At 41.2% G+C, this 13415-nt stretch overlaps 1 protein-coding gene across 1 annotated transcript in view; it reads right to left on the bottom strand.

Moving 5' to 3' along the window:
• Positions 1-184, bottom strand: part of LOC111647099 (tripartite motif-containing protein 16-like) — a 2455-nt gene extending 2271 nt beyond the window's left edge. The window contains exon 1 of the mRNA XM_023396716.2: positions 16-184. Within this exon, the coding sequence (XP_023252484.1) occupies positions 16-184 (169 nt within the window). The remainder of the gene's footprint in view (positions 1-15) is intronic.
• Between the last annotated feature and the right edge of the window lie 13231 nt (positions 185-13415).

Below are 13415 nucleotides of genomic sequence, written 5' to 3'. Positions count from 1 at the left end.
TGAAGGTCTGCCTACACTGAGGGCAGCTGTGGATTCTCTTCTGATCCTCTTCATCCCAGAAGCTTTTAATACAGCTGATGCAGTAGCTGTGTCCACAGGGAATAGTCACCGGATCCCTCAGTAGATCCAGACAGACGGAACAAGAGATGGTCTCCCGGTCCAGCTGAACTCCTTTCTGCGCCATGTCACCTCTCAGTGTCAACGACTGTCTGAGTTTCACTTCCTCAGAACTGAAACCAGTTTGAGCTCTGATCTGAACAACATGTGTCTCTGCAGTGAACAGGCCTCTACCACATGTTGGTTCCACCCATCTTCAAACTGTAGATCTGAAGGGGAGGGAACAAGGAAATACATGGACAGAGTGGAGCTGGCTGTGTTTGAGAGCAGGAAGAAGAGGGAGGGTTATCAGGCTTTGACAACATAAAGTTCAGAGTATGAGAAATATCCAGACTGGAAATATCCAGACTTACTCACAATAAATAGATAACAACAGCACAAAGTCCATATCAGTGTTTAGATAACTGATCCCTTTGGTTGCAGGTGTCGACCTCTTTGCTGTTTGCTGATGTTTTCAGGAGACAAACAGTCCTAATACAAACCAATATATTTATCAAACTAGAGACAGGATGAGCTTCACTTGTATTTGGATATGAATATGGATTTAGCTGAGAAGTGATGCAGTTCTCTCAATACAGTGGAACAACTTTCATGAACAGAAAAGTGAAACTGTCAATTCTACTGATATATTCACCAGCAATACTGAACATGCTGTAATAAAAAAAAAAAAATAAAAATATTAATGAACTTTATTTGTATAGCACCTTTCATTCAAGAAATGCAGCACAGTGCTTTACCACCGGTTAAATCACAACAGATGGAAAAACCTGAAAAGAAAACATGTTAAAACCATTAAAGATGGAATAAATTAATAAAACAGTAACAAGAAAAAAATTAAATAAATAAATAAATAAATAAAATAAGTTAAAAATGGACTACAGAGAAAGCATAAAATCAGAGCAGAGGTGTCAGAGGTGTGTGTAGTGCTGAGTGATCACATGATGTAGATGACTGAGCAGCCAAGGAATCGTTCTCCTAATGACAAACGTAAATGTTTTCTCAGTGCAGCAACATGTCCGTCACTGTGATGTGCAGTAGAAGTACAGAAGACCAAACGCACCTCACTCTGTGTGTGTGTGTGTGTGTGTGTGTGTATGATCTCGTGCTCAGTGTCTGCGTCACGGTCGACAATCACTCATTTCATCTGTGATTCAGCATCCGACCCTCTCTGATCCACATTAATTGGCGTTTCCGTGACGATACCGCGGGGGCAGCACTGTGTTGTCTTCATCGCGTGCACAATTACCCCAAACACCAGAGCAAATTGAATTGTCCTGCTGTTATCAGTGTTTGCACATGTCCTCCTCTGATGCTCTCTCCGTTCTCTCCTCCATCCCTTTGTGCTTTATTATTTTTTCCCTCTTTTTCCTCCCGCTGACCCAGACAACTGTAATGCTCATGGCGCCCAGAGGCTCCAACCTCCAACATCCCCCGGGGCTGTTTGCCTCAGGCCTCAGCCTGCTTAAGAACGATGCCGTCAGGTTTCATTTACGTCAGGTTGTGCAGCAGAGCGCTCTAATCCTCAGGTATGGGTCAGTGAAGAGTGTCAGACTCATCCTCACTGTACATTTTCTCATTTCATTCTTCTAATTCACAATTTCACAAGTTCCAGTGGGAATTATCAACAACATTATAGCCATGACAGATGTGCTGACAGTTCATCATCTCCTGCACATCTCTGACATGTTGTGTCTGGATGTCATCTTTTGGCTTGTTTCCTGGTTTTTGCTGTGAAGTTTCTCATGAACCCAGCAAAGATTTGTCTAATCTGGTTGGAAACTTGAGCATTGTTTACTATTTTCTGCGATTCAAGAACAGTAAAAGAAAAAATGTCCAAAAAGATGAATTAACAGCGGGTGGTGTGACACAGTTAATCTGACTGTATCCTAAATGTTAGACTCTGCAGTTTCCTCAGTCAGGACGGTTTGCAGTTTTTTCCCATCAGGGTAAGAAACTGCACAGAAACAATCAGCACAGATTCACTTATATTCATGTATAGTAATATCTTTTTTCGAAAATTTAAACCTGCAATGTAATAAATGAAAGCAAGTAACACAAGGAAAGCATTGTCAATATACTGTATACAGAGACATGTAGACATACTAACAAACACAAGAAAATAACAAGGAGCAAATACACAATCATGAACATGTCAACCGACTAAAAGGTTAGTGAATAAAAATGTCTCTTTACCTTGAATTTAAAAAATTGAGATGGAGGAAACACATCGGATTTCTAATGGCAACTGGTTCCATCATTTTTGAGCAGCGACTGTAGAAGCTCTTTCACCTTTTAGTTGTAGTCATGATTTGTGTGATATTCAGGAGGGATGAGCTCTCAGATCTGAGAGATGTAGGAGCTGAGTGTCAGTGATTAAGATCTGTGATGTGAGGTGTGGCCTGGACATTAAGAGCTTTAAAGGAAATCAGCAAGGTCTTTCTAAAGTGAACAGGGAGCCAGTGGAGAGAGGCTGAGTCTCGGGTGATGTGCTCACGCTTTTTAGTGTCAACATCCTTGCGGCTGCATTCTGGACCAAGTGCAAGTGAGTTGATGAAGACTGGGGAAGGCCTGAATACAAACACTTACACAACGGATGGAACAGAGGCAATGTTGGGTTCCATATCTTTCCCAAGGACACTTCAACATATGGACTGGAGAAACTGGGGATCGAACCACCAACCTTTTAATTAGTGGATGCCCTGCTCTACCTCTTGAACCACAGCTGCCATAGCTCCAAGACTGTAGTACATTATTTAGGTGGTGAAAATGTAATAGCTACATAGCCTACTCCACTCCCCAGACTCCTCCTTCTTCAGACTCTAATCCTTCTTTCTTTATTTATCTGGAGCATCAGAAACTTTTTTTGAATGTTTCCTAGGTTTTTTCGCGCCATGGGCTCCTCCATCGCTGTAGCTGCTCAGTCTCCATCGCTACAGTAGCTCTGGCAAAACGATCACTGCTGGTAAAATGCATCATTACCAGTGCTCTAGTGCAGGAAAGTCACCACAGACACCATATTTAAAACTCCTATATATATACTGCAGAATGCAGAGATTTACCTGCTGTTGACTGCGTGGACTTGCTTGAATGTAGCCTTAATTTATATGTTAAAGTCCTGAACTCAGTTTTAAAAATGACCTATATGTCCTGAACATGTGTTCTCAGAGTGCAAAGACAACGTGTTGCCATGTGAAGGGGTGAAGTTACACAAGCGAGAGCAGTCACCACAAGAAAACAAGTTTGTTTTGAGGCAATGCCAACACTGACCACGTACGCTGTCATATTTCATGTTTGTTATGTTTCAGAGTGAGTTGGCGGAGCGGCACAGCTGCAGTTTAGCAGGTGGCTAACGATAATTCCTCGGCTCGTTTGTCACACAGAGAGCTTTTACGGCTCAAATGAAGGATGCTGGGAAACAGAGTAATAAGTGACTTCCCAGAGTCTCATCAAAGATGAATCATTACTCATAGTTTTATTGTTATGATCCTCACTGGATTTGGCTTCTGCTGAGAGGGTTAAGGCGTTTGGTAATTAACACGTGGCCGGTGATGGATGACGTTGGATGTGGGCTGTGACCCTTTGTTTTGGTCTGATTCCAGTGCAAATGAATGATTGCATCTAGGAACATAGGAACAGATGGCTATGTTAAAGGTCACATTAGGGCAATCGTTTTTTAGTATGATTTGTATGGAAGCATATAGTTTATATACACACATTTAGAGGAACAATCCACCTAAAGGCTGATGGATTTTCAACAGGTCTTATCGGGGGGGGGGGGTTACAGCTGCAGTGTTGCTACTAAGCTAATTTTCTCTAGATGTATTGACTTTTTTTCAAACAGACTGGGTATAAACCTGGTTCATGACTGGACCTTGTATGGATGCTGACTGGTTGCCTGGGACTACACCTCTTGTTACAGGGAGTCTACTGAGCCGCTCTGGTTTCCTGGCTGCTTGGGAACTATAGGGGAAGCTGAAAAGCACTTCCAATACACTGAGCCTCACCTTCGTCACAGCAAATAGACTACTTCGATTACATGTATCATTATTCCTAAAGGAGACAGAGGAATAACTAAACATAAGACACACCAAGCAGAGAGGCCAGGGGAGAGGGAGGGAGAGAGTGAAGTCATTGCTAACCGCCAAAGAAACTAGCAGCTCTGAATAGCATGTAAACAACAGAAACACCAGCAACATGAAATGAGACAATAGACTTACTGCAGCATAGCAATAAAATCCCTGTTAAGAAATAAAGAGTTTCTGCCCACTGAAACGCTAGAGGGCTTTTAATTTGAAATGATTACAGGAAGCATTTGTAATAACACGATAAATAGGATCAAATGAAAATGAGGCTTCGTACTAACGGTTATGACCAACTTTACATGTCAAACAGAGGGATTTAGACATAAAGACTTGTCTCTAATAAAGTCTGTTACGTTCTGGAGTTGAAGTAAATAAAGAGTAAACTATTGTGGATCCAGAGGGAGGCTGTGCGTGAGAGACTAAATAAGAAAGATAGTCTGTCTCTCCAAACTTTCTCTCTGAGTGGATCACAGTAATGTACAAGATTTAATAAAATGTAAACAGGTGAGTTACATAAACAGTTGTCATGAAGGAGGATATTAGCTATAGAGACCAAAGCTAAAAAACATGTTATGTTATGTTGTCAGAAAATAAGGGGTGGGCAGAAAGACAATATCATGAGGTCAGCAGTCAGAGATGTTTCTGTAGTGTCTATACTGAGCCCTGTGATATCTCTGGATATCTATAGTAGTATTGGATTTTTACACAGCAATATGAAGAGTCACTTTGATTTGTCATCGTATGTATTTAATTGAATTCCTCACTTGATTCTTACACAATGTAATGTAGGCTGTTCTGTACATGTGCAATATAAAAAGCAATAGTTTATTGACAGCATCAACAACATTTGTAGTAGTAGTGGTAAAGTAGTCATTAAATTAGTAAAAGTGTTCACTTTTGTCATTTTTGGGGACATTACATTGATTTACATTCACTTCCTGGAGATTTACACTAACCCCAACCCTAACCATTGACCCAGAAATCAGCGTTTTTCACAGTTCGACAAGCTGTCCCCAATCAACTGGCGGGGTCGTGTGTCCCCAAAAGTGTACTAAGTCAGACCAACACAGACACACACACACACACACACACACACACATACACACACACACACACATACATACACACACACACACACACACACACACTTAAGTCGTGCACACAGACAGTGATCAATAGGTGCAGGTGGAGGAGTCGGACCCTGAGGAGGATGATCTTACCGGGAGGAGAAAGGAGATCTGGCTTATGTAAAGGGAACCCCCCCCTCTCCAATCCCACAATCCCTTTCTCCGCCGCTCAGCCATTGTGTGTGGTCTACATGCTCTAAGTCAAAGCCAGTGAGGAGTTGTTCGGGGTTGTGCAGGAGGGGGAGTCGGGGTGGAGGAAATCATTACTGTCTGTAATTTCAGTCCCGTCTGAATCCACCGTGTCAGTGATTTTCACAGACTGCCTCAGTCCTCTTCCACTTCCTGTAAGATGACGGTAAAAATAACCCGCTCCCACACGACCTGACATTTCTCACAATTTGATGAATGTGGCAGCATTTTCTGTTGTAACTCATTTATACCGACTGCACTCAAAAGCAGTGTTGAGTTCAAAGTGAGATTACAACCAAAAATGGATTATTGTCAATGTGTTTCTATTCCTCCACACTGGCAACAGTCAGAGCTGGAGCCATATTGTTTACAGGTTGTCCGTCCATCCCATTCTGGTTGACATGATATTTCAGAAATGCCTCAGTGGAACTTGGAATTCATTAGGACTTAAGTGGAACTGATTAGATTTTGGTGACTAAAGGGCAAAGATCAAAGTCATGATGATCTCACAAAGCATGATTTTGGCCTTGTGAATGCAATATCTCTGTAATGCCTTGAGGGAATTTCTTCAAATTTGGTAAAAACTTTAACTTGGACTCAAGGAAGAACTGATTAGACTTTGGTGGCTGAAGGTCAAAGTTCAAAATGACCTCACGAAACACTTTTTATCCATTATTCATTATGCAAGTCTTCACACAGGAATTATGACACAATTTCACACGAATGGTTCATATTTTATATGACTGGATGTAACCTGAAACTAGGAGGCAGACAACCATGAGGAGGTGATTCTAGCTTCCTTGTTTTGTTTTGCAGTCTATAGAAAAATGACATAGCAAGTTCACACAGCCCAGAATGATTTATATTGTTTGTGTGTAAGTGCAGTAACACACTTATGCATGTTCTTGTCTGACCACCAGACACCAAGATGTATTCCCCACTAACCCTGATGCAGATAAACTGTGAGAGTAATTCATTCGCTGTAACTCGTTATGAACATGTTGTTAGATTAGGTAAACTGCACACCTGCTCCACTGGACACAAAGATAAATTGTACAAGCTAGAGACAATTACCAATTCTCTCCTCCACCCCCACCCCCCCTCAACTTCCCATGATACAGAGGGATGAGTCAGAGCCTCTGTGGATCTGAACCAGCGAGTCATGGAGAGCAGCAGATCTGCCGCTCTGTGTGTGGTTGGTTGACAGATTTAGCCCGCGGAGCCGAGGCTATGTGTAGCACATTAGCACTCTGACAAATCATCGCTGTGTTAACTCTGTACGCAGCATCAGTACAGTGAACCCTGAAGCTGAGTTTCACACTCATGACATGATCCACCAGATCAGAGTTCAGTGCAGACAGAGGGCACCGTTCTTCAACCATGTGAGGATGGAGAAGGTGAAAGTTTGTGCAAATGAGGCAAGTCTCTGTTTCTTCAGCACAGTCCTCTAGTGTAGCTACATCATAGACTGTAAATAAAGATGGATGTAGTCTCTGTGGCATCACCCACAGGTTTCTGAAGAGCAGTTTTGAAGCTCAGAGTGAGCCGCTCTACTGTCACCATCTTGGCAGCATCTGACTCTGCCTCTTACTCCCTGGTTTGGGGCGTTTGTGGAGCCAAGACTTCGCCGCATGACGGTTTGTGGCAAGCATGCGCTCACCCACCTATCACTCAGAGAGGCCACGCCTAGTTTATATATAACTTTAAGCCTTAAAATTTTTTTAAATGGGTTATTAATTTTTGGTCAGTAAAGTTGTTGTAAAGTTGGACATAACATCAAGTATATCAAGTGATGTTGCCATATATGTTAACTAATTGGATATATTATTATCACATACCGTATATACATCCTTCATATATGAAGATATGTTTATAATATATATGAAATACCAATAGTAGAATGTGTATATATACACATATTAAAAATATTTATGTGATGAATTTTTATATGGTATAACATCAACTGTATTTGTTTGATTTATATATGCGTGTTTATTAAAACAACATACATATAGGGTTTTTGTTAGGGATAGGTGCTATATGGCTAGACATATTGTCAATATACTGTATGAAATTATTTCATTTTCTATTAGGTTTCATATGTATTTTTATTTTATATATGCATATGTTTCTTATATGGAAATTCAACACATGTACATATATTACATTTGCATATGGGGTGTGAAATTGCTTCGGTTTACGTCTGTTTATGCAAACTGTTAGTGTTGAGCATGAATCAGGATTACTGAGTTAACTGCCTAAACTTTTCAGAATAAAACCAGGACCAGGTCCTTCAGTATCATCCTATGTTTATTCAGATAACTCAATAAAATGTTTACTGGAACTTTTGGTTGTCTTTTGAAAAGAAGCAAAAGAAAGATTCTGATGTATTTTAGTTTTATTTGTACTAAACTATGAAAGAGTTTGGACAAAGTGCATGAAAAGCGGAAACACTGTTGGGGTGTTGTGCTGCTGCAGAAGCTTTTGTTATTGTCAGAGGGTTTTTGTGCATTTCCAGTAATTCTTGTTCTTTTTTATCTTTTCTCAATGATGTAGTGTTGTGAGTCTCTTCACTTCAAGGTGAAGCCGTGTAGCTGAAAGGATTTCTCTTGGGTCGTTTATCTAACCAAACACAATATGGGGATTAAGGGATGTGTTCGATCTTATGTAGAATCAGTAGGTGCTATGTAAAGAAAAACAAAAAACTAAATGGTAACAGATAACATAAAATACATTCAGAAAGACTGTATGAATTTTCAGTGTATAAATAAATAAATGTCTGTAGCCATATTTAATAGATGAGCGTTTGAGAGAAGGGAGGTTGAGGCGTGGCCACAAACCTGCTGCCTCTCTCTAATCGTGTGTTTACAGAGAAAGTGGGTCAGCACGGCCTCGGGCTGCTGCTGGCCTCAGGATACATGATGCAAATGTTTGAAGGCTCCAGCTCGTTCCCTGCCGTGGGAGTTTCGTCAGAAACGATGTTTGTACTGTGCAGAGAGAGAAAAAGACCTAAAGGCCCACCAAGAAAATCAATAAGAGGGTAAATGACAGACTAAAAGCTTTTTCTGAGGGAACATTTGAACACTTCTGATTTGTTCCGAATTGCCGTGCAGGAAGTGTCAGAAACCCAGAGACAGCAGCTGAGTCGTTAGGTGTTCATCTTTAAAGTTAAAGTTTTCTGGCTTCATGCTGTAGCAGAAGAAGCTGGTGTATGTCTCTGGAGCTTCTGAAGCTGACACAAAAGAATAAAATGGTTTAATAGATATGTTATGGTCATAAACTCACTGTGCTGTAGCTCTGGATTAGATTGTGAGCAGTGAGTGCGCTGCTGTCTGTGAATCACGGCCGGCTCATCTCAGGCTCCATGTCGTTACACTCCAGGTTCGGTCAAGAGCTTCTTCTTCATAAGCTGGTGATGTATGAGCGGCTGCTCCAATCAGAGACAAGCTCTGGGCTGTTTGAAGGAATTAGTGAGGTGCTGGTTTGGCTGAGCTGCTCCACGCTAACTGTGTTAGCTTCTCACTCTGTCCTGCCTGGTCAACAGGCTGAGCAAGAGGATTGACTGCTGCTCAGTCTACCTGTAGTGTGTGTGTGTGTGTGTGTGTGTGAGTGTGTGTGTGTGTTCTTAACACAGTTTGTGTTAACAATGAATTTGCAGTTAATTAGCCTGCACATCTGTTTTTTCTTGTAATGCAATTTGGTTGTGTTCATACACATTGCAGGAGTTATTTCCTGCTTGTGTGTGCGTGTGCGTGTGTGTGTTTGTGCGTTTATGTGTGTACATGTCTGATCTCCAGCATATACAGTCAGTTTACTTATCAAAACATTGCTCCTCTGACAAAAAATAATGCTAAAAACGTGCACAAGCTTCTCACCTTGAATAAAACCCACCTAGGGGGCAATAACTCACCACTTCCTGCAGGTGGTTGTTCCACAATAAAACCCTGTCAGTTCTCTTTGCTGGACAGTTCTTACTGTCAATACAGGAAGCTGTCATTGTTTTTATGTTTGTCCACCAAAAATAAAATTGAGCCTTTTTGAAAACGTCAGACTGGTGTAAGCAAAGTCCAGCAGCGATCCCTCACTTTGGTTTAACATTGTCTTTGTTAAAACTAAAAGATAATGAACCCTAGAGGTGGCTAACGAACAGCTTCACGAGAACAATGGCAACAAATTATTATTTTGATTATCAATTTATAGATTAAGTGAGTGATCGTTTGGTCTGTAAAACATCAGGAAGTGGTCAAAGAGCACCAGGTTGCGTCACAAAATGTCTAGTTTTGTGTGAGTAACAGCCCAAATAATCAGTAACTGATCAACTAATCGTTGGAGTTTTAGTATAAATCACTTTATATAATAATCCATCTGATCACTGAGAAGGAAAGTTTAGGAACTTCTTCATTGAGGAATGTACCTTTAAATTATAAGAACATACACACAAGTCCTGACACAGTGCAGCTTCATGCTCCATTAGCTGTTAGCGCTCCTGACAGGAAACATTAGCCATCATTACCACCACACACACACACACACACACACACACACACACACACACATAGAGAGCGAGAGAGAGAGACAGTCCCTTTTCCATCCTTTCTCTCGCACTCTTTCCTCCAGCTCAACACACACACCAGCCTGTTCAGCTTCCAGCAGCTTCCTGTTGGTTTGTTTTCTGTGTGTGTGTGTGTGTGTGTGTGTGTGTGTATTCATTTGCTGTTTATTTCTTCCCCTCCCTGGGATCCATTTTGGAAAGTGACAGCCTATGGTCTGAGGCCGACCATATTTAACCAGGCTGTGGCTCCCAGACTTGTCTTAAAAGCTTCCTGTGTGTACCTCCGGGTGAAAATCACCACCTCTTTTTCCCACTGTGTTTGTGGAAGTTGAGGCTGATTTTTTCTTTTTTTTACATTAATGACACATTCTTATGTGAAAACCCACCTGCCTCCTCCGTCTGAATCACAAAGTGCTTCTGGCTCATTCGAGACGCTACAAGTCTTTTTTTTTAATTTTTTATTTTTATGTTTGTTCAAATTTAATTCTGGTACACGTCTTATCTTGTTTCCAGCAGTATATTCAGTGTAATTCAGGTTTTGTGTACATTCCTTATTCACATTTTCCTACACTCACAATCACCATTACTCACAAAAATAACTTTTCATTTGCAAAGAGTATTGAAACATACGAGTTTGTCACACTTTTTTTCAGTAGGTACTTGCTCCAAATTCTGCAGGTCCTAATTAAAAACTAATAAGTTGATCAAATTGAAATCTCTTTATGATGTGCATACCTTACTTTAAGTTTGTTTGAGAGATTTTAACACCTGAAGTGAACATGGTGCAATCATCTGATTGTTTGACCAGAGCAGATTTCTGTATTGTTGAACTACAAAAACACACAGTCCAAACTGTTAAGACTCATAGCAGGTAACCTTAACGTCCATGGTTCAGCTCCTGGCTTGAGGACATTTGTTGTCAAATGAAGGTAAGAAAGCCAAAAAAAATCATTAAAAACAAACAACTTGCAGTGTAACACAGTGGTGTGTCTTCCTCTAACAACTGACCTTTGGACAGACACCAGCTTGCAGAGAGCTCATTAATGAGACGACAGACAAGTATTAGTTCGGTGTTTGAGCAGGTTTCCACCAGATTTATGTTAATTTGCTGAAGCTAATATAATTTGCTGTTGGCATTTCTCATTTCCATAAACAAAGGCGTTGGTCAGCTGTAGTCTTCATTTCCTTCAGTCTGTAAAATGCAAAATCAAAACTCTGTATCTTACTCTGCTCTGATACTGGTCCACTGGACTGGTTTTGCCACCAGTTATGACCTAGCGTGGATCCAGTCATGACTCCACATCAAAGCTCCATATTTTCCTCTCCTCCTGTGTTTTATTCAAAGTGTTGATCCATAAGAAGATATATTTGCGGTTTTAAGAACCAAAAACCAATCTCAATGTAGTTTTACATCTCTAGTAACAACAGGTTAGTGAGCCAATCAGAAGAAAGGCTCCTCTCTTCTGATTGGCTCACTGTGTTCTGAGTGATGTAATAAAAATATAGCAGATTTCATTTCAACACTCAGAGAAACCAAATCCTGCAAAGGTTGGATGGTGGGTCCAGGTGGGTGGGGCTTGGTGACTGCTTTGTTGTGACATCACAAAGCTCCAGAAGTCCTGACGGCTGGTTTTAAGGCTCAGTTTCTGAATACAGGCTGTGTGCATTTCTCTGTGGACTGAGGCTTTGATACTTTCACAGTATTAATATAGAACCTAGACCTGCTTTATAATCAAACAACACATGGACATCTACCTTTATACCATATGGGACCTTTATATACAGTTTCTTTATAAATATCAAAAGTGCATTTTGTACCTGCTGGATGCATTAGAAGGTTTACTTTCAGCTTTTTGAGTTTTGGCTAAAACTGAAAATAAAATCCAAGAAACAGAAGTAGAGATATCCTGACTTTTAGTTGCAAGTAACTCCAAAAACACTGCATCCTACAATTCCCACAGTGAAACTTAATAGTGTTGATAGTGACTTGACCTATAACCCTGATGACAAAACTCCTTCAAAGCCACAGACGACTTTACACAACAGTTTTCCCAGACAACCATGAGGAGCAGACTGATCCTCATTTTTAAAATTGGTGTAATGCCACTTTAAAAATGTTAAAATGTTAAATGTCTTATTTTGAATCCCTCAGCCTGGCAAAGGAAGGTTTCTGATTTATGTAAACATATCACCTGACATCAGGTTTCACTGACCTTCCTTAGTAATAAAGTCCTTAAACATTAAAAGTTAATGTTAGCAGGAAGTGCAGGCATCTCCTCTGAAAACCATCAACCCAATAACTGCTTCCAGTTTTCACTGTGAGGAGGGTGGTGTTTTTTCGTTTTGGACGCGGAGTTTGGTTTTTGGTAGAGTCTTGGTTTTTTGGGGGGTTTACAACAGGAGAGTGGTGAGTGAATGTGTGAGAGTGGAGCATCAAATTGCAGACCTGCTCTCCGGCTGACCCCCCCCCCCCTGCAGCAGACAGAGCACTTAGCTCCAGTGTGAACTACGCTCTCATCATTTATTCATGCTTTATTTTGCACCAGGAACCATTTGTTCTACCCTTTCTCCCCCCATCTACCTCTCTCGGTGCCCCCCTCCGCTCTCTCAGGGCCGTAATGGAGCATCGTTTCCAGTTCCTCCGAGGCTCGTCCTGAGACACGATTCTCTCCATGTAATGCTTTCTTCTTTTCCTGAGCGCTGGTGATAAAGCCTCAGGTGATTGTGTAAACCAACAGGGTTTGTCTCCTCCTCCTTTTTTTTTTTTTTTTGGGGGGGAGTCCGTCTGTTTTAGCAGCGAGGAGACAGAAGGGAGTGTTTGCAGAGGGATTGTGTTGTTTTCCATGGGGTTTTGAGGCCAGTCAACAAAGCAGTTTATCAGTGCTTTGTGTGAAACAGACTGGTGCAGATATGAAACGAGAGCCGGTTGGTGTCTTGGTTGCTCTGCAGGCTGATGACACGTTCAGGTTGAATATACCTGAAACTATACCTTGACAGTGGAAATCTGCGCATGCTGTAGATCCCGCCTTGTGTTTTAATATTACACCCAGTGTAAACATCATATACAGTAACTTCAATGAAGAGCCGGAACAAGATGATAAAGAATATATATGTGTGGCACTGCTGGTCCGTGTGCAATAAGATGGTTTGCTAGCAGCGTTGCTCTGGGGACGGCAGTGTCAGTCGCTCAGTCAGACGTTGGACCACCTCGGTCCAGACTGAAATATCAACAAATGTTAAATCAGTTGCTGTAAAAATGAAGGCGCTCATGGTCCCCGAAGGATCCTTTGACTCTTCCTCTGTCGCCACCGTGAGGTTGGCACTTTGGGAAATGTCTCCACAAACACT

Source organism: Seriola lalandi, unplaced genomic scaffold (assembly GCF_002814215.2).
Source record: "Seriola lalandi dorsalis isolate HSWRI2012SDOR001 ecotype SW California unplaced genomic scaffold, Sedor1 jcf7180002054982, whole genome shotgun sequence".
Taxonomy (NCBI): domain Eukaryota; kingdom Metazoa; phylum Chordata; class Actinopteri; order Carangiformes; family Carangidae; genus Seriola; species Seriola lalandi.
The sequence above is the reverse complement of the archived record's forward strand: the minus strand, read 5'-3'. Positions and strand labels throughout refer to the sequence as shown.